Source organism: Platichthys flesus, chromosome 18, assembly GCF_949316205.1.
Source record: "Platichthys flesus chromosome 18, fPlaFle2.1, whole genome shotgun sequence".
Lineage (NCBI taxonomy): Eukaryota > Metazoa > Chordata > Actinopteri > Pleuronectiformes > Pleuronectidae > Platichthys > Platichthys flesus.
Window position 1 is genome coordinate 18,182,020 of NC_084962.1, and position 21,578 is coordinate 18,203,597.

Here is a 21,578-nt window from a genome sequence, read left to right on the forward strand (position 1 = left end):
TAAAAAGTCCCTCCAGCTGATTCCGCCTACGCAGCTGCTCACTCAAACCTGTGTCTACAAAGTGGTGTAATAATTGATGGAAACAAACTGAACGTACAAGGCAGGTTCTAATGGAACAAATCCGAGTAAGAGGAGGCAGATTATTATGGAAATACATGGAGCAGGTTTAGGTTTTGTGGTGGATCTGCATGTCTCTGTCGTCAGTTTATATCTGTACAGAGCTCTGTGACTTTGATCAGTTACCTCATAGACAGACTCATCTATGGGCCTGTTGGGTTTTACATCCATGCTTACATATAAAACCACAAGCAGGTTTAGGCAGCTTGACCTGTGAACCCACAGAAGGACAGAGGAGGTTGAGAAACCCTGATCACAAAGTCCCTCTGCAGCTTCTCCCACCCACGCACCTGCCGAGTCTCACATGCGTAGATAATAATTAATGTGAAGCCCATTCGAAGCAGATTGAGATGGAGGCACGTGCAGATGAGGTTTGTTTACGTCTTTAAACTATTTCGAGACGATAACAAGTCAAACACAAACTTTTGTTGTTTGTGTGTGAGAGAGAGGGAGAGGGAGAGATAGATAGGGAGAGGGGGAGAGAGAGAGAGAGAGAGAGACAGAGGGCTCGCGCTCGCTCCCACGGCTCGTGCGCACGGACCGTGCCTGCGCTCCCTCTCCTACATTCAAACATGGCGAAACTCTTTGACGTTACACGCCCTCGCTCATCCTCATCCTCATCCTCTTCTTCTTCTTCTTCTTCTTCTTCTTCTTCTTCATCTTCTTCCTCTTCACCTCCATCACCGTCTTCTTCTTCTTCACCGTCTTCGTCACCGCCTCTATCTCCGGTACCGTGATGCCCCGGGAGGATGGAGAAGTTGTCGGCGAGCCTGTCGGAGATCACCTGGAGCCCGTTGGCGCTGCCGCTGGACGCGGTGGTCAGTAAACACCGGCTGCCCACCCTGGTCCGCCTGGCTCACGGTAAGACACCACGTCCCCCCCGGGGCTCCCACCGCCCGAACCCCCGCTAGACAAACTTCCAGAGCCGCGGTCGGTTCTCCGGACAAGTGTCAGCTCACGAGCCGCTCGGAGCTCCGGAGCTGAGAGGAGCAACGAGAGAATGAGTAAAATATGTCAAGTTAAATCGAGTAAAGTTGTTTTTATATTAATTCAACATAAGAACAAGTGTTTTTATTTATAAGAGAATCCGAGCTGCGGTTTAATTGTGTTAAGATCGACGGGGAACGTTCCTGCTTCCGGTCAAAGATTTCAAAACAAATCACTAATTTGTCTTTTTACTTTATTAAACGAGAAAAACCTATTTTAAATAATAAAATAAATCCATATGATACAAGTTAAAAAACAGTTTCGACTGAAGTCCAGACTCGCTGCTTTTCTCTCTCTTCATTATGGATTTAATCATAAAACATACATACATAGATATGTTTGTTAGTTGATACTCTAATAGTTTTAAGGGGAGATTATATTTATTTAAGTTATTTTAAAGGGAAGCTGGTCAATTGTTACTTAACTTTCTGAAATAATGTATGATGGCTTTTCACAGACCAGATAGGCAACTTCATGAATAATAAATTACATCTACTGAGGCCAGTACAACAATAAAAACTTATGCGAGCCCAGTATATTACCAATATCATCAGGTTTATTAACATGTGATGCTACAGATGTCTTTTCTTATGAGATAAGAGAGGCTCATAAACAAGAGTACTTGTTTATGAGCATGTATTATATTTGATTAGTCGATCAGATAAAGCTATGGGTGGGTGAAGACTTTCCACTTATTACATGGAGCAGATTAAATCAAAGATGTGAATCTGTGTCAATCTATTGAATAATGCTATTTTAGCATCACTTTTCACTTTTGATAGACACGTGAATTAGTATAGCTTCACAGTTTATATATTAGTTAACAAGGTTTTTCCTCATTTTTGTTTTATAATATATTGTTACTTGCAAGCATTGCAGTTATATTTGGAAGAAGTCTGCAAGTTTGACTGTATTTCAGCTCCCTGGACAAGGCTGATGCTTTTATTTTGAAACCAATCTGGCCTTATTTCCTTTAATGTTTCGGTTCAATCTGTACGCCTTGACGCAGCTGCAGCATCCATCATCGGACACTCTTCCACCGAGTTTGCTAAAAGTCATTATTCACTCTTTGTGTTCACGTCTCGTTTCACGTGCGTCATGTTTTCACGTCAACATGAATTTGTCCTGAGGAAGATTCGATGTCTTCACTTTGGGAACAACGTGTGATGGGTGTCATGGCCAAAGTTGTTCCCAGTCCAGCGAGGCCCGGAAAGACACAGAGTGTCTGTTGTGCTGCTGAAGTGCTGCTCACTTCCTTTCATATGTAAATGTGTAATCTGTCGGTGAATGTGCTGAATACCAACGAGGAAGGAAAAACCACCGACTTCACATGGGAGGACAGACGCGCGCACCCGAGCCATGGCGTGCCCCCCCAACAAAAATTACGCACCTTACCTCTGCTGGTGAGGGAGAGAGAGAGAGAGAGAGAGAGAGGTGTTTATTAACTGCACTGTGGTCACCCTACAGATGACTGATGTTTGCACAGTCAGCCAAACCACATGGAGATGGTGGTTAGTTATTGTGAGTGCATGTCAGCATCACTCTGTCTGTGTGTGTGTGTGTGTGTATGTGTATGTGTCTGTGTGTGTGTGTGTGTGTGTGTGTGTTTTCCACATGACAAGGTTTCCTTGTATAGTTTGCTGACATTCTCAACAAGGTCATTTATTTATGTTCTAGTTTATAAATCCCAAAAAACAAGTCAGCAAAATAAATCTAAAGCACAAAAAAAACACCTACATGATCATTAATAACTTCACACAAACAGTCGCCTGAACAAAACTGTTTTAATGACAGAACATGTAAACTCTAAGTGTAGTAGAAAGCTGTCAGTTAGAGATCAAAGATATCTCATCCCCTTTGGAGAAAAATAAGCAACAGTTAATTGTTCTGAATGTGTAAGATTATAACGTAAGATTCGTCATGTGGATAAAGTGTCATAGGGCCGGTTCCATAGACTTTGGTTCCCAGGTGCTGCAGCTGAAGGAGAACAACTGCACGTTCTGAACCTCGCTCCCACAATATGTTAAGGTCCTGTGACATGGTGATGTTTTGCAGAGCTGGTAAAAGTCAGACAATTTCTAACCAGCTTGCATCGTGTTATGTCGAGGTAGCTACCGCTGCTACCGACATCAACAGTCAATATTTGTGGGCGTGGCTTGTTGGAAAGCCACGCCCCCAGCTGTGATGTCAGCTGTCCTGGATGCCTTTCTCTTTGGTGAGTGTGTTCTTCCTTTAGTGTGTACTCTTTAGTGCGTGTTCTCTTTGGTGAGTGTGTTCGCCCTTTCGTGTGTACTCTTTAGTGCGTGTTCTCACAGGTGTGTTCTCTCTTTGTTTTTTGTTTTTCCTCTAGTTGATAGGTGAATGCTCGATGTAGTCTACGACAAACCGAGAGAGCACTTACTATCACTTACTATCCCTACCCTGGAATACAAGAATATTCAACCTGATATTTATACGCCAAGCCAATAACAGAAGTATTGGAAAACAATATCAGAAACATGAATATGGACATCGACAGCATTTTATCCATTGTGACGTCCTACTTCGAAGGCATGACATCAGATCAATGGAATCTTTCGAAAGCGGGCCAACCTGATGTGGCCACAATAACTCTACTGGGAGAGAAACTGCTGGAAATTGTCTATTTACAGACACAATCCACCCTAAAGGGTCATGTGAGCACCGCTGGGCCTGTGTCTCTGAATGGTGTGATTTGCTCTTTGGGCAACACACTTCCTCAGATTTTTGCTCAGGCTCTTGATGTTGAAGACGAGGTCAAGCTGGTCAGCTCAGAGAAGTTGACAAGGTTGATCGCTAAAGAGATTGCAGAGTGTGTCAACTCTGTCCTCTCCATGAGCGTGGACAGTGGGAAGCAAACCATTCCTCGTATCACACCTCCCAAAAGACTGCAATGTCTGATTCAACAGGCCGGCCAAATGATCAAAGGACTCATGAGGAACCTGAAACGTGAGTGTGCACCTTGTGAGAGCAGAAAGAAGGTCGGTCAGCCATCATCCTCATCTTCAAAGACAATCTCAGAAGACAGAGAAAGTCTTTTGTCTGAAACATCCCAAACTGTCCAGGAGATCATCCAGGATGAGGTCTCTCAGTTCACCAAATCTTCTTCAGATGAAATTTTAAACTCTGCTAATGAGCAGTTGGAATCTGGCTCCACTCTGGAGATGAAGAAGGTTGCAGATGACGTTGCTGAGGTGATTGTGGATGAAATCATGATGCAAAACCAAGATGATCTAGAAGCAGCCCAAAGCTCACCCTCTCTGAAGAAAGTGTGTGGAAGGATTAAGACATGCGCTGCAAAACAGTTTGCCCAAGTGTCCATTGGTCATCTTCTAGAGAAACTGAATATCAGGTACTTTGACAGCCCTGACAACCCTGCCTTTGACAAGGTGTTAAGTAGGCAGTCAATTCAGTCTGTCATGAATGAAATTGACGCTCTGCTTCCAACAGTAGTTGGTGAGATAGAGCAGGGGCAGAATGGGTCTCCATGGATTGAGGATATCCTCAGTGGTGAAACCCTTGTGTTAACCAATGAGCTGAAAAATATCCTCAGCAATCACATTGAAAGGATGAGACCCAAGACCACCTCCGGACCAAAGCGCTTAAGCATAATGGTTTTACCTCCACCTGCTATCATATCAGCTGACCTCCTTGCCATGGTGTGGTGTTTCCTTGGAGTAATGAGGTGGTGGCTATACACACAGTCAGAACCTCTGACTTCCAGGGTGATAACACTTACTTTGGAAAAAGCTGTGTCAGAGGGCTCGAGCGGTGGGGCCAGTCTGCCTTCGGATGAAAGTCAAGGGTCTGGCTCAGAAAGCGAGGTGACCCCTGCTGAATTCACTGAAGAATTCAGCGAAGAGCAAGAGTCAACAGAGGATGGAAGAAAAGTACCCATCAGGGTAATTGTAATGAAGCTGGTTTCGAGGATCTTTAGAAAAGCAAAGGTGTTGGACACGCTCAGATCACCCAACGCCCTCATCGAGCGTCTGTTCGAGAACATATGGGTCAAAATCCAGGATGAAGATTTTGAGATCACCCCAAGAATGATGCAACGCCTGGACAAAGTCATTTTCCAAAAAATCAGCAAAAAGTGGCCCAGTGCTTCAAGTGTGCTTTTGGAATTGGAAATGGAAGACCCAGCCCTGGAAGAATATATTGTTTCTTCCTTCAAACATCAGCTTATGTCACCAAGTTCCTGTGGATTTTTCTCCTGTTTTGGCTTCTCCAAATTGTTTTCATTAAAAACTTATTTCTTTTAACATCAGTGTTGTTTGTTTCTCTTGTGTTTGGGCTTTTCAGACAGATTGCTCCTCTCTATGCCTCTGTGTAAGTCTCCTGTTCGGGTTTCTTCCTTATTGGCCTCCCACTTAGTTAACACAATTCAGAATCTCCCAACTGAGACTGTGTTTATGTGCATGTGTGAGAGTGAGAGAGGGAAACGGGGCAAAAAATGAGAGAGAGTGTATTGAGGGAATGGGGGAAAAGGAGGGGTGTTCGTGAACAGGGAGGCGTAGCGTGATGTGAGTTGTAACCTGGCAGGTGACTAGCTTGTTCGTATAGCCTTGCAGCTTCAATCCAAACAACTGAAGCAAGCACATGTGTGTGTGTGTGTGTGTGTGTGTGTGTGTGTGTTTGTATGTGTGTGTGTGTGTTTTCCACACGACAATGTTTCCTTGTATAGTTTGCTGACATTCTCAACAAGGTCATTTATTTATGTTCTAGTTTATAATCCCAAAAAACAAGTCAGCAAAATAAATCTAAAGACAAAAAAAAACACCTACATAATCATTAATCACTTCACACAAACAATCGCCTGAACAAAACTGTTTTAATGACAGAACATGTAAACTCTAAGTGTAGTAGAAAGCTGTCAGTTAGAGATCAAAGATATCTCATCCCCTTTGGAGAAAAATAAGCAACAGTTAATTGTTCTGAATGTGTAAGATTATAACGTAAGATACGTCATGTGGATAAAGTGTCATAGGGCCGGTTCCATAGACTTTGGTTCCCAGGTGCTGCAGCTGAAGGAGAACAACTGCACGTTCTGAACCTCGCTCCCACAATATGTTAAGGTCCTGTGACATGGTGATGTTTTGCAGAGTTGGTAAAAGTCAGACAATTTCTAACCAGCTTGCATCGTGTTATGTTGAGGTAGCTACCGCTGCTACCGACATCAACAGTCAATATTTTGGGGCGTGGCTTGTTGGAAAGCCACGCCCCCAGCGGTGATGTCAGCTGTCCTTGATGCCTTTCTCTTTGGTGAGTGTGTTCTCCCTTTAGTGTGTACTCTTTAGTGCGTGTTCTCTTTGGTGAGTGTGTTCGCCCTTTAGTGTGTACTCTTTAGTGCGTGTTCTCACTCGCTCTCTTTGTTTTTTGTTTTTCCTCTAGTTGATAGGTGAATGTTCGATGTAGTCTACGGCAAACCGAGAGAGCACTTACTATCACTTACTATCCCTACCCTGGAATACAAGAATATTCAACCTGATATTTATACGCCAAGCCAATAACAGAAGTATTGGAAAACAATATCAGAAACATGAATATGGACATCGACAGCATTTTATCCATTGTGACGTCCTACTTCGAAAGCATGACATCAGATCAATGGAATCTTTCGAAAGCGGGCCAACCTGATGTGGCCACAATAACTCTACTGGGAGAGAAACTGCTGGAAATTGTCTATTTACAGACACAATCCACCCTAAAGGGTCATGTGAGCACCGCTGGGCGTGTGTCTCTGAATGGTGTGATTTGCTCTTTGGGCAACACACTTCCTCAGATTTTTGCTCAGGCTCTTGATGTTCAAGACGAGGTTAAGCTGGTCAGCTCAGAGAAGTTGACAAGGTTGATCGCTAAAGAGATTGCAGAGTGTGTCAACTCTGTCCTCTCCATGAGCGTGGACAGTGGGAAGCAAACCATTCCTCGTATCACACCTCCCAAAAGACTGCAATGTCTGATTCAACAGGCCGGCCAAATGATCAAAGGACTCATGAGGAACCTGAAACGTGAGTGTGCACCTTGTGAGAGCACAAAGAAGGTCGGCCAGTCATCATCCTCATCTTCAAAGACAATCTCAGAAGACAGAGAAAGTCTTTTGTCTGAAACATCCAAAACTGTCCAGGAGATCATCAAGGATGAGGTCTCTCAGTTCACCAAATCTTCTTCAGATGAAATTTTAAACTCTGCTAATGAGCAGTTGGAATCTGGCTCCACTCTGGAGATGAAGAAGGTTGCAGATGACGTTGCTGAGGTGATTGTGGATGAAATCATGATGCAAAACCAAGATGATCTAGAAGCAGCCCAAAGCTCACCCTCTCTGAAGAAAGTGTGTGGAAGGATTAAGACATGCGCTGCAAAGCAGTTTGCCCAGGCGTCCATTGGTCATCTTCTAGAGAAACTGAATATCAGGTACTTTGACAGCCCTGACAACCCTGCCTTTGACAAGGTGTTAAGTAGGCAGTCAATTCAGTCTGTCATGAATGAAATTGACGCTCTGCTTCCAACAGTAGTTGGTGACATAGAGCAGGGGCAGAATGGGTCTCAATGGATTGAGGATATCCTCAGTGGTGAAACCCTTGTGTTAACCAATGAGCTGAAAAATATCCTTAGTAATCACATTGAAAGGATGAGACCCAAGACCACCTCAGGACCAAAGCGCTTAAGCATAATGGTTTTACCGCCACCTGCTATCATATCAGCTGACCTCCTTGCCATGGTGTGGTGTTTCCTTGGAGTAATGAGGTGGTGGCTATACACACAGTCAGATCCTCTCACTTCCAGGGTGATAACACTTACTTTGGAAAAAGCTGTGTCAGAGGGCTCGAGCAGTGGGGCCAGTCTGCCTTCGGATGAAAGTCAAGGGTCTGGCTCAGAAAGCGAGGTGACCCCTGCTGAATTCACTGAAGAGTACAGCGAAGAGCAAGAGTCAACAGAGGATGGAAGAAAAGTATCCATCAGGGTAATTGTTATGAAGCTGGTTTCGAGGATCTTTAGAAAAGCAAAGGTGTTGGACACGCTCAGATCACCCAACGCCCTCATCGAGCGTCTGTTCGAGAACATATGGGTCAAAATCCAGGATGAAGATTTTGAGATCACCCCAAGAATGATGCAGCGCCTGGACAAAGTCATTTTCCAAAAAATCAGCAAAAAGTGGCCCAGTGCTTCAAGTGTGCTTTTGGAATTGGAAATGGAAGACCCAGCCCTGGAAGAATATATTGTTTCTTCCTTCAAACATCAGCTTATGTCACCAAGTTCCTGTGGATTTTTCTCCTGTTTTGGCTTCTCCAAATTGTTTTCATTAAAAACTTATTTCTTTTAACATCAGTGTTGTTTGTTTCTCTTGTGTTTGGGCTTTTCAGACAGATTGCTCCTCTCTATGCCTCTGTGTAAGTCTCCTGTTCGGGTTTCTTCCTTATTGGCCTCCCACTTAGTTAACACAATTCAGAATCTCCCAACTGAGACTGTGTTTATGTGCATGTTTGAGAGTGAGAGAGGGAAACGGGGCAAAAAATGAGAGAGAGTGTATTGAGGGAATGGGGGAAAAGGAGGGGTGTTCGTGAACAGGGAGGCGTAGCGTGATGTGAGTTGTAACCTGGCAGGTGACTAGCTTGTTGGTATAGCCTTGCAGCTTCAATCCAAACAACTGAAGCAAGCACATGTGTGTGTGTGTGTGTGTGTGTGTTTGTATGTGTGTGTGTGTGTGTGTGTTTTCCACATGACAATGTTTCCTTGTATAGTTTGCTGACATTCTCAACAAGGTCATTTATTTATGTTCTAGTTTATAATCCCAAAAAACAAGTCAGCAAAATAAATCTAAAGACAAAAAAAAACACCTACATAATCATTAATCACTTCACACAAACAATCGCCTGAACAAAACTGTTTTAATGACAGAACATGTAAACTCTAAGTGTAGTAGAAAGCTGTCAGTTAGAGATCAAAGATATCTCATCCCCTTTGGAGAAAAATAAGCAACAGTTAATTGTTCTGAATGTGTAAGATTATAACGTAAGATACGTCATGTGGATAAAGTGTCATAGGGCCGGTTCCATAGACTTTGGTTCCCAGGTGCTGCAGCTGAAGGAGAACAACTGCACGTTCTGAACCTCGCTCCCACAATATGTTAAGGTCCTGTGACATGGTGATGTTTTGCAGAGTTGGTAAAAGTCAGACAATTTCTAACCAGCTTGCATCGTGTTATGTTGAGGTAGCTACCGCTGCTACCGACATCAACAGTCAATATTTTGGGGCGTGGCTTGTTGGAAAGCCACGCCCCCAGCGGTGATGTCAGCTGTCCTTGATGCCTTTCTCTTTGGTGAGTGTGTTCTCCCTTTAGTGTTTACTATTTAGTGCGTGTTCTCTTTGGTGAGTGTGTTCTCCCTTTATTGTGTACTCTTTAGTGCGTGTTCTCTTTGGTGAGTGTGTTCGCCCTTTAGTGTGTACTCTTTAGTGCGTGTTCTCACAGGTGTGTTCTCTCTTTGTTTTTTGTTTTTCCTCTAGTTGATAGGTGAATGTTCGATGTAGTCTACGGCAAACCGAGAGAGCACTTACTATCACTTACTATCCCTACCCTGGAATACAAGAATATTCAACCTGATATTTATACGCCAAGCCAATAACAGAAGTATTGGAAAACAATATCAGAAACATGAATATGGACATCGACAGCATTTTATCCATTGTGACGTCCTACTTCGAAAGCATGACATCAGATCAATGGAATCTTTCGAAAGCGGGCCAACCTGATGTGGCCACAATAACTCTACTGGGAGAGAAACTGCTGGAAATTGTCTATTTACAGACACAATCCACCCTAAAGGGTCATGTGAGCACCGCTGGGCCTGTGTCTCTGAATGGTGTGATTTGCTCTTTGGGCAACACACTTCCTCAGATTTTTGCTCAGGCTCTTGATGTTCAAGACGAGGTTAAGCTGGTCAGCTCAGAGAAGTTGACAAAGTTGATCGCTAAAGAGATTGCAGAGTGTGTCAACTCTGTCCTCTCCATGAGCGTGGACAGTGGGAAGCAAACCATTCCTCGTATCACACCTCCCAAAAGACTGCAATGTCTGATTCAACAGGCCGGCCAAATGATCAAAGGACTCATGAGGAACCTGAAACGTGAGTGTGCACCTTGTGAGAGCACAAAGAAGGTCGGCCAGTCATCATCCTCATCTTCAAAGACAATCTCAGAAGACAGAGAAAGTCTTTTGTCTGAAACATCCAAAACTGTCCAGGAGATCATCAAGGATGAGGTCTCTCAGTTCACCAAATCTTCTTCAGATGAAATTTTAAACTCTGCTAATGAGCAGTTGGAATCTGGCTCCACTCTGGAGATGAAGAAGGTTGCAGATGACGTTGCTGAGGTGATTGTGGATGAAATCATGATGCAAAACCAAGATGATCTAGAAGCAGCCCAAAGCTCACCCTCTCTGAAGAAAGTGTGTGGAAGGATTAAGACATGCGCTGCAAAGCAGTTTGCCCAGGCGTCCATTGGTCATCTTCTAGAGAAACTGAATATCAGGTACTTTGACAGCCCTGACAACCCTGCCTTTGACAAGGTGTTAAGTAGGCAGTCAATTCAGTCTGTCATGAATGAAATTGACGCTCTGCTTCCAACAGTAGTTGGTGAGATAGAGCAGGGGCAGAATGGGTCTCAATGGATTGAGGATATCCTCAGTGGTGAAACCCTTGTGTTAACCAATGAGCTGAAAAATATCCTTAGTAATCACATTGAAAGGATGAGACCCAAGACCACCTCAGGACCAAAGCGCTTAAGCATAATGGTTTTACCGCCACCTGCTATCATATCAGCTGACCTCCTTGCCATGGTGTGGTGTTTCCTTGGAGTAATGAGGTGGTGGCTTCACACACAGTCAGATCCTCTCACTTCCAGGGTGATAACACTTACTTTGGAAAAAGCTGTGTCAGAGGGCTCGAGCAGTGGGGCCAGTCTGCCTTCGGATGAAAGTCAAGGGTCTGGCTCAGAAAGCGAGGTGACCCCTGCTGAATTCACTGAAGAGTACAGCGAAGAGCAAGAGTCAACAGAGGATGGAAGAAAAGTATCCATCAGGGTAATTGTTATGAAGCTGGTTTCGAGGATCTTTAGAAAAGCAAAGGTGTTGGACACGCTCAGATCACCCAACGCCCTCATCGAGCGTCTGTTCGAGAACATATGGGTCAAAATCCAGGATGAAGATTTTGAGATCACCCCAAGAATGATGCAGCGCCTGGACAAAGTCATTTTCCAAAAAATCAGCAAAAAGTGGCCCAGTGCTTCAAGTGTGCTTTTGGAATTGGAAATGGAAGACCCAGCCCTGGAAGAATATATTGTTTCTTCCTTCAAACATCAGCTTATGTCACCAAGTTCCTGTGGATTTTTCTCCTGTTTTGGCTTCTCCAAATTGTTTTCATTAAAAACTTATTTCTTTTAACATCAGTGTTGTTTGTTTCTCTTGTGTTTGGGCTTTTCAGACAGATTGCTCCTCTCTATGCCTCTGTGTAAGTCTCCTGTTCGGGTTTCTTCCTTATTGGCCTCCCACTTAGTTAACACAATTCAGAATCTCCCAACTGAGACTGTGTTTATGTGCATGTGTGAGAGTGAGAGAGGGAAACAGGAGGCAAAAAATGAGAGAGAGTGTATTGAGGGAATGGGGGAAAAGGAGGGGTGTTCGTGAACAGGGAGGCGTAGCGTGATGTGAGTTGTAACCTGGCAGGTAACTTGCTTGTTGGTATAGCCTTGCAGCTTCAATCCAAACAACTGAATCAAGCACATGAGTGTGCGTGTGTGAGTGTGTGTGTGTGTGTGTGTGTGTGTGTGTGTGTGTGTGTGTGTGTGTGTGTGTGTGTGTGTGTGTGTGTGTGTGTGTGTGTGTGTGTGTGTGTGTGTGTGTGTGTGTGTGTGTGTGTGTGTGCATGTTGGGGAGTGGGGGAGGTGTTGTTCACTGTTGTGGGGTTTTGCCTGAAACAGGTTGAGGATCAGAGGCATAGGGATGTGGATCTTTGACCCACATCACAAAATAGTTCCAGTTAGGGTTGTATATATAAAAACTAAGAAAAGCAGCATATTCTCACTCTATAGAACCTCAAAGCAGATATTTAAACGATTGATTGATTATCAGTTAAGTTGTGTCGATAACCAACCCTCTGAGCTGTGATCTAAAATGTTGATCACACAGACTTCATCAGAGAGAGTAGATTTGATGTTTGCATTGACATCCATGGGTTTGTGTTTAAACCACGTTTGCTCTGTGGCTGCACCGCGAATAGATGGGAGATACAGCAACTGGGATTTGAGTGAACTGGACCATTAACATACAGCAGGGAACCTTTTTGAGTTTAGTCTGAAGTGATATTAGTAATATTAATAACCTCCTCTGATAATGATAATATGAAATGTGTTTCTGATCAGACGTCCACCGACATGTCTGTTAGACTCCAGCGCTTTACTCTCCCTCAGTAACAAGAACAAAAAAGATCCATGTAATCTGTGTGTGTGTGTGTGTGTGTGTGTCTGTGAGTGTGTGAGAGAGAGAGTGTGTGTGTGTGTGTTGTGTGATTGAATTGTACCACTTTGCTATCAGCAGAAATCAATGCTCTTGTGCTACATGATGGCTCTAGTGAAAGCTGTAGCGATGAGTATGTGTGTATCTCTGTACGCATGTGTGTGTCTCTCTGTGAGGTATTGTGTGTATGTCTGTGTGTGTATGGGGGCGGTGAAATAGTAGGTTGTCAGTTGCAGGGTCCTGATGAGTAGGTTAGGGGTGGTGAACCGTCACTGATGGTGGTAATTATTGACACTGAATCCTGAACTTGTGTGTGTTTGTATTTGTGTGGAGGTGTTTTAGTGTTTTCCATCGCTGAGCCACTTGCTGTGACCTTACAAATTAAATCCAGCCAGAAGACTGTTTTGTTTTATCCCTGTGTGTGTTTGTGTGCGTGTGTGTGCGTGTGTGTGTGTGTATGTGTCTGTGTGTGTGTTCCAGGTGAATGTGTGGAGGGTCTGTCGGAGGAGGATGTGGTGCTGTTACACTCCTGTCGTCAGTGGACCACAGTGACGGCCCACAGCTTAGAGGAGGGACACTACGTCATTGGACCCAAGATAGACATCCCTCTGCAATACCAGGGTGAGCGAACACACACAAGCACACACAAAACACACACAGAGACACAAATTCCTTAATTGTCAATAGTCCCTTAATTGTCTGTTTCTTCTGGGAGTAAAAAGACATTTTTGTCACAGGGTCATTTTCTTCATGTCTATATTTGGTGTGGAATTCATGTTCTTTGGGGTAACACAATCAAGCATTAGATTTATACACTAACATGATGTCACATGTCAATGTTTACCCTAATGTAAACGAGGGTAGAGTCTATACCCACACACTCGACCAGCTACTGTACATGTGACCTTCCCTCGCTCTCCTGTTCATTCACATCCTGCTGAATGAGTCTCGTCTGCACATGACCTCACCGGAGCTCATCCCCACAATCCCATTGTTCCGACTCTCCGTCCAGTCACATCATTTGCTGTCTGTGTAACTGGATCTTAATGCCTCCTCTCTCGTTGCTTCCTCCGCTGATGGAGCGCTGCTGCTACCTCACGCTGCCGCCGCCTCTCAGGCTCCTTTTCGGAAGTATGAAAGAACATTGGGACGGGGGGGGAGGTGTGTTGAGATCATTGTCAGTTTAGACATTTTAGCATCAGAAGCATGTGACTCTCAGTATTACCATTATTAGCAAAGGAAAGTAAATGAAAAGAGAACTCACAATGAAGTTGTAACAAATAACAAATATATGACTGAATGTGGTACAGTAGTTCCTATCCAGGGGAGTCAGGATTTTATCAAAGCTGTCACACCACAAGAATAGAAAACCTAAAAATGATTTTAATCACATCAAAGTGTAATTTTAACACTATTTATGGATAGCATTTATTCTTATCGACGTTAAATGTATTTATACTCACCAGTTTCCTCTGTAGAGTAGTTTGCATAGTCAATTAAATACAAAAGAGGAGACCCCGCTCACACACATTGTATGACTAAGATCAATTAGTCTATTGAATTATATTTACAGCCCAATATTTTAAACTTTCATGAGAAAAGACAGTGTTTGTTTAATAGGCCTAACTATGGGTCAGGATTTTAACCTTAGGACAGGTTCAATTTGTCAGATTCCAACTCGCGAAAGCAAAACAGCAGATCCATAATTCAAATGAATCAATATCTTTATTGAGGAAACGATGCTGCTCCCTTCTTTCACTCAACTTGTTTTCCATTTTTCCATTAAGCTGAGATATTTCTGTCTTGTCGGTGAATAATGTTCATGGCACAGACTTTGTTAAATGGGTCCAACGGTGGAAAAGTATAATATATATATTGTACAACAGTCATTAGTGCTAACGGTGAGTTATGCAACATTTGAATAATGCATTTCAGCAGACAGCAAGAGGCCAATCAGCAGAGCAGATTTAAATGTGTGCATACTTTTAGAATGAGCGTTATGTGTCTCTGACTACAACACTCGGGTTGCTGTTGAATCAGAGGCATCACCAGTGATGAGCTAATGTCTGTGATGACTTCATACAGGAAGTCTAAATAAGCTTAGGAGGAGAGCAATATAGGTGTCCCCCTAGGGATGGATAACAGGAAGCTCCCCCCTCCTCCTCCTCCTCCTCCTCCTCCTCCTTACGCTCAATCTGTCCGTCTCTCTGTGTCCTCCTCTGTCCGTCAGAGAGAGGCGAGAGCAAGTGAAGCGAGTGAGGACTGAAAAGCTGAATGATCCCTTCTCATGGAGAGGGTTCAGGGCAGCGGGGGGTGCAAACCACTTAGTTCTCACAGGGTGATACAGTGACAGGTCAGTAATAGTTGGGAGTCTCATCCGTTTCCAAGCTGGAGATGTGGTTTTGTTACTTTTTAATAAAGGGAAGGCGAGTTGTGTTGAGAAGAAGCACTTGCTGTTTGGTGAAAGCTCCTTATCCTGGGGGTTCTGTTTGAATTGGAAGGCGGGGGGTGGAGAGAGAGAGAGAGAGAGAGAGAGAGAGAGAGAGGGAGAGCAGGAGGGAGGTGCTGGCGAGGAGGATGGAGGAGGTTTGGTATTCTGCTCTGCCTCCCAGACAAAAAAACTTTCTCATGTGTCGTCCACTGTGTGAGAAACAGGAGAGGGGGGGGGGGGGGGGAAAGAAAAGCAATCACAGTTCAATGCACAAATAATGTGAGGGCCGTTAAAATGCTCTTTTAAATGTCTGGGAGCCCCGCTGTGCATTCCTCAAGTGGCTCCTCACAACTCGACACACACAACATTTACAGTTTAAAGACACACAAGCACACAGCTACTGGACGGCAACATTGAAGTGAAGGAGAGGGAGAGATTTACAGATGGATGGCGGGGGGGTGAGCAAGGCGGAGAAAGGGTTAAAGAGAGAGAGAGAGAGTTGTGTGTCTGTGTGTGCGTGTGAGTGTGTGTGTGAGTGTGTGTGTGTGTGTGAGTGTCTCCATGGTGATGTGCCTCTGCTCTGCGTGAGAATGGGGGTCCTTTTATTGGTTGCCATGACAACCCCGTCGGCTGTTGATTTGGCGGAAGCTGGTGCCAGGTCAAAGGTCGCGGAGGTGTCTTTGTGTTCTCCTCGTCCAAACAGTGTCTCTACGGGGCGGGGGTGTGTGTGTGTGTTTGTGTGTGTGTGTGTGCGTGTGTGTTTGTGTGTGTGTGCGTGTGTGGGTGAAGTAAGACAGAAAGTCAGAGAGAACACAAAAACATTTTACTTTTTCTTTCTCCTTCATTTCCTCCTCTTCTTCTCTGTGCTACCTCTCCCATCTTCATCTTCTCATCTTCCTTCCCTCACCCCCCCCCCCCCTTTTCTTCATCATCCTCTCTCCTCCACACCCCCTTCTTCCGTTCTGTCCTCCGCTTCCTTCCGTCCTTTCCTTCCCCTCTTCCTCCTTAACCCTCATCTTGTCCCCTCCGTCCCTTCAGGTAGGTTCAAGTTGTTGGATGAAGACCGGGACGTCAGGGACCCGGTCCAGTATTTTTCCAGCGTGGAGGAAGTTGCCGGCGTCTTCCCCGACCGGGTCTTTGTCATGGAGACGATCACCTTCAGTGTCAAGGTCCGAATTAAGTTGCATCTTCACATGTAAAATGTTTGAGTCCAGGTTGACCTCACAGTGTTTGAGTCTGAACACGCAACCTGGTGGCCACGCGTCATCACATCCACTTGTGCTGCAGGTGGTCTCGGGGGAGTTCAGCGAGGACAGTGAGCCCTACAGCTTCACTCTGCAGGCTGGAGATGAGCTGTCACTCATGGGGAAGGCCGAGCTCCTCTGTGCCACGCCCTCAAAGGAGAAGACGGGACTGAGCGCGCTCCTGAGACGCCTCGGAAAGACCCCTAGGAGTAAGTAAGGCCAGGGCAGTATTTTGATAATGTCCTCACTGTTTGAAACATCATCATCTCCACCAACATCATAAACTTGCAGGATTCTCTATTTCCTTTGTCTCTTTTGACTCTTTGTCCTTCTACCTCTCTGTCTCTGCAGGTAAAACTCCCTGCCTGGTCTGTATGAACCATCGCACCAATCAGAGCGTCAGCCTGCCCTTCGGCTGCCGGGGACGCTTTTGCACACGCTCCCCTCTGGAGCAGGGCATGCTGGGAGGGGAGCACACGGTACGCAGCATCATCGAGAGGGTTCGCCTCCCCGTCAACGTGTCGGTGCCTTCGCGACCGCCACGGAACCCGTACGACCGGCACGCGGTGCGAGAGGGCCACCGCTACAAGCTGCTCAACATCGTCAGCAAGACGGTGGTGCTCTGCATGGTGCTGCGCCGACAGGAAGTGTCCCCCTCCCATTTCCTGCTGCTGCGCTGCATGCCCAGGTTCAACGTGGCCGAGGCCTCTGTCCACACGGCGGCGCTGGAGAGTCTTCTGCTGCGCCACGCGTTCGACCCCGACGCCTACTCGCGTGCGGTGAGGGAAACTCGGCCGGAGCTGGAGTGTATGACGGAGGAGTGCACGAGCCCGCGGCGCTCACGCATGTGTGGGTCGGGTCAGGACTCGATGGCGCCGGCCCTGCAGCGCCTTTCAATGTGCGGGTATGGGGGCGGGGTTTCGGACAGCCTATCACAGCGCTGCAGGGACTCGTTTGGAGAGAGAATGGGGGAGGGACCAGGTGAGGAGAGGGAGTATGTGACTCCTGAGTGGACTGAAGCCGAAATGAGGACCAGTGAGGAGATCCCTTACGAGGAACTCTGGACCAATCAGAGCGCGGAGGGCTTGGGGAAGGAGCCGACCCTCATCTCCTTCCATTCGACTTCCTCATTGGACGGCTCTCTTGGTACCGTGGTGACCAGGGTGTCCACGCCGCCGCCTGTACCTCCAAAATCTGATGCTGTGAGTTTCAGTCGTCAGCTCCCGTCTTTCAGTTTGTCCTCCTGTCTGTGTCTTCTGTCTGTGTCTTCTGTCTGTGTCTTCTGTCTGTGTCTGCTCTCATCGGTCCACTGCAGCATCCGGCTGTTAAAAGTCAGGAAGCCTGGCTTGAATTATTCATACGTTACAGCTTTTAAACCTCATTTACCACAGACACACACAGACACACACACTAATATGCAATATGTCTTCCTGGAAGGACGGCCATTCACTCAGAGTCCATTCACTCACAGCACATGAACACATACATCATCACTGAGGATGCAGCTACATACATGTTAGCTGTTTTCAGAATAAACAATACTTTAATTACAGAGTTGTTTTACTCTTGTGTAACAGTTTAATAGTGATGGAGCCTTTGGTCTTAAAAATAACCAACTTCTTATTGGTTTTATGATGAAAGATGGAGACAGACCAAGGTCTCATATCTGCTGATAAACTAAATCAATCCCATTATTACAGTTGTGTGGATTCCTGATCATATTTCAAGCTAAATTGGAACCTGGATCTCAAATTTGAGCACAAAAATATTATATTGTTTTATGTAACACGAATTGGAAGGTTATGTAATAATTATTAGAAGATATCGGATGTGATTTATTACAAAATGTTTTCTTTATTGACCTCATCTTCCTTGTGTTTAACTGAAGACTCTTAATGTTCATCTGCATGGGATGTGTTTAAAACAAGGTTGTTCCTGCTGCTGCTGTTCCCCCGGTGTTTCGTGCCCGTGCTCATGTGTCAGTGTGTTTTGTCGTCTGTGTGTGTAAGTGGGTATTATCGCACTTGTTTTGTCTAATTAACTTTTCTCTTGTGAAGTGATGGCAGCAGAGCAGAGGGGGGAGTGTTGGTGTTGGTGTCTGCTGTGCAGCTGGATTATACCCTGTCACACACAGCGTTCCTCATGCCCTGATATTTAGCCTGCCAAGAGAGACACTCAGTGTGTGTGTGTGTGAGTGTGTGTCTGTGTGTAGACCTAGCTTCTGTGTGTGAGAGTGTTTGTTTGAGGTGCAAAGGTCAATAAGTTTTATATTTACAGAGTGGAGCAATGAGACAAGCAAGCTTTCACACCCTCAAGTTTTAGGAGCTGCACTTTTTTAGATTGTTGTGTCTCTCATTTTTCCACGTGTGTGTTTTTGCATGTAGGTGAGAGAGGAGTGCCGTTACTTGATCGCCCCTCCGGTCCCCCCGCGCTGCTCTAAAGGGGGCTCCATCTCCAGCCCGGTGCCCAGCCCCCCCGTCCCACCTCGATTCCCCAAGAACTCCACCTCCCCCAGACCCAACCTCTCTTTCTACTCCTCTGGACTCCACGGCAGGTACAATGTGAAGGTCTCCTAGAACCAGTCCTTCAATAAACCTTGTCCTCTTTGCATTTGGACATAATAGGTATAACTGTAATATTATCACATTGATACATTCATCCAATCTAATATGACTTTCTCCGGCTCTGCTCCAGCTGCTCTCCCTCTCCAGACGCCTCCTTATACTGTTACCCGTGCTCCTGGGCCGACTGTCCCGCCCCCAGCCCCGCCAGTCCTGAGCCCGTCGCCGCCATCTCTGCAGACAACACAGCCAATCCTCAGCCAGCACAGGCTACCTGGGCGGAGCCGTGGGCGGATTCCTTCACCTCCTCCGGACCCCGCCTCAGGCCGCCACCTCCACAGAGTCGATTCGCTCCCTTTGGGGCGTTGAACCCATTCAACCGCCAGTCCCCGTGCCCCTCGCCTGAGCCTGCTCCCAATCCCACAACAGATGCCTCCAGAGGTGCAGAGGGTGGTGGGACATCTGTAGTGGTCATTGAGGGGCTGTCCCTGTCCCCTGACACCTGGCGGCCTCCTGCGGACCTCTCTGCCCTGTCATTGGAGGAGGTGTCGGCGTGTCTGCGGTTCATCGGCCTATCGGAGGCAGCGGTGGCCATTTTCCAGAGGGAGCGAATAGACGGCAGCCTCCTGGTGCAGCTGACAGAGGACATCCTGTCACATGACTTCCACCTGAGCCGACTCCATGTCACCAAGATCACACAGTTCATACAGGGCTGGAGGCCCAAGATTTAACACACACACACACACACACACACACACACACTGACCTGATAATGTGCCTGTTGGCTGCTGAGCCGTCCTGAATGTGCCTTCCACTGTGACCAGCTGGCTGCTGAGCCCGATGACTGAAGCTGAGACTGAAGAAAACCACGCCACCCTGTGGTCAATCGGAGACACTTGACTGGCTCTCATGCTGAGACTGGGAAACTATAGTTTACTAACAAATGGCTACCACAGAGAGCTGCGTGATGAAAATGCCTCGTTAATATATGGAGCAAACAGTCCTCCACAAAATTCATGTTCATGCTCTGAGTCATAAGAAAGATTTTAAATTAAGCTTATAGAACAACTTTTGCTATTTGTCTGGCCTTCATGCAGTGACATTGGAGAAGGGATCGACAGTTATTATCTGTTGTCTGACCTCAAAATCCTGAACAAAACTATTTGAATTCATATAAATGAGAAAAATGTTTCTTTACTTGACAAACAAAATGGTCCAGTTTCTTCCAGATCAGGGGACAGACGTGTTCTTCCAGATGGAGGCCTGCTCTATGAATTCTACATATGCAGTATGTCCAGATGAATGAGAGGTATACGTGTGAACTATACCTCCAGAGTGGTACTGAGGATAAGGATGCTTTACAACCAGGGACTGTAGCCACAGCTGTTATTAAGAGATGGTCTGAGTTAGACAGATAACTGTGAAAAAGCTGTTTTATGTTGAATATGTTTTTATTAGTTCTTGTGATTCTCTTATCGCCACCACACATGCTGCTGTTCCAATCCTCTTTAAATTCCACGTTCCCAAAATTCCCAAAGGCTGATCACTGGGGCCAACTTTCACACAACTGACCCCGCCTTCCCACACACACCCACACCGACACACACACCGACACACACACATTACCTCCTCCTCTGTCTATACCACGCAACATTGATGTTCCCTCCAAGATCATGCAACTGCAAGGCCACTGTAAGAAGAGCAATGAAGAAATACATGAGAATATAAAATAAATAGAAACTTAATGACCTCTGAAAATCAAGTTGTTTTCTCTTTTTCTTTTGGACCTGATGGTCGTGGGGAGTCGGAGTCTGGATCGAGTGAATATAAATGTGGTTTTATAAGAGTGAAGGGTTTTCAGCCTCTGTTTAGTAAGATATAAAACTAGAACCCTTAGTTATGAGTTTGTCAGTAGAGTTTCACAGAGCTCCACACTCACCTCGAGCTCACAGAAGATTACAGATTATCATTGTGCCACACGCTGAACATACCCAGAGGATCCACAAGCTGGAGCACTAGTCCCATCTTCTTGGCTTCATCTGCCCTGAGGTTCCTGCCTATCAGCATCATGTAACAACGACTCTCTCTCTCTCACACACTCCAGGCAGCAGGCCCAGCAGGATGTCTGGTATTCCCAGGATTGTGTAATGTGGTGATTTGGTAGTGGAGGGTTATTGTAAACTCACAATAAACCTTCAGACGGATATAATTTAACATTTAAAGAACTTTTTTTTTGTCGAGCTTTGTCAATTTTGCACTTTGGAAGTTTGCTGTGGGAGAATAAAACAAATGTTTTGACTCTTACATGCATGTGATGGAAATCCAGGTTTAAACCACAGTTATCCAACAAACCTCAGAGATAGAGCAACATGAAGACGACATCGTTCTCAATAAAAGATTGTTGGGTGTCTGGAGGTCGTGACCTTTTTACGGTTTCTGAAGATGCAGCGTGCCAGAAAAAGTTTGAGAAATTTGACATACACAAACACAGACACACAAATGCACACACACACACTGATTAATGGTGTCACATCAGTCAGCGAGGGACTGAGACAGGCAGTCAAGACTGACGTTTATGTATTGTCTCACACACACACACACAGACAGACACACACTCAGCTGTTGTGTCATTGCCACATCACCCTTGAGCTTGTAGCTGACGTGTGTTTGGGTTTGATGGAGGAAACAGTAGAGCGTCAGACAGAGGGACCCCAGCA

The 21,578-nt window shown here is 45.6% G+C and overlaps 1 protein-coding gene across 1 annotated transcript; it reads left to right on the forward strand.

The window, feature by feature from the left end:
* The first annotated feature begins 487 nt into the window (after positions 1-487).
* On the forward strand, positions 488-21,146 carry gareml (GRB2 associated, regulator of MAPK1-like). Its single transcript, XM_062412118.1, has 7 exons — positions 488-978; positions 13,106-13,246; positions 16,095-16,225; positions 16,344-16,509; positions 16,652-17,502; positions 18,685-18,854; positions 18,995-21,146. Exons 1-7 carry the CDS (start codon positions 867-869, stop codon positions 19,590-19,592), a joined length of 2,169 nt encoding a protein of 722 aa, XP_062268102.1. The 5' UTR covers positions 488-866; the 3' UTR covers positions 19,593-21,146.
* Positions 21,147-21,578: the final 432 nt, after the last annotated feature.

Coding starts and splice junctions, on each gene's coding strand:
- gareml (XM_062412118.1), top strand. CDS start 867: ATGGAGAAGTTGTCGGCGAGCCTGTCGGAGATCACCTGGAGCCCGTTG. Junction 979..13,105: donor CCTGGTCCGCCTGGCTCACG/GTAAGACACCAC, acceptor TGTGTGTTCCAG/GTGAATGTGTGGAGGGTCTG. Junction 16,510..16,651: donor CCTCGGAAAGACCCCTAGGA/GTAAGTAAGGCC, acceptor CTGTCTCTGCAG/GTAAAACTCCCTGCCTGGTC.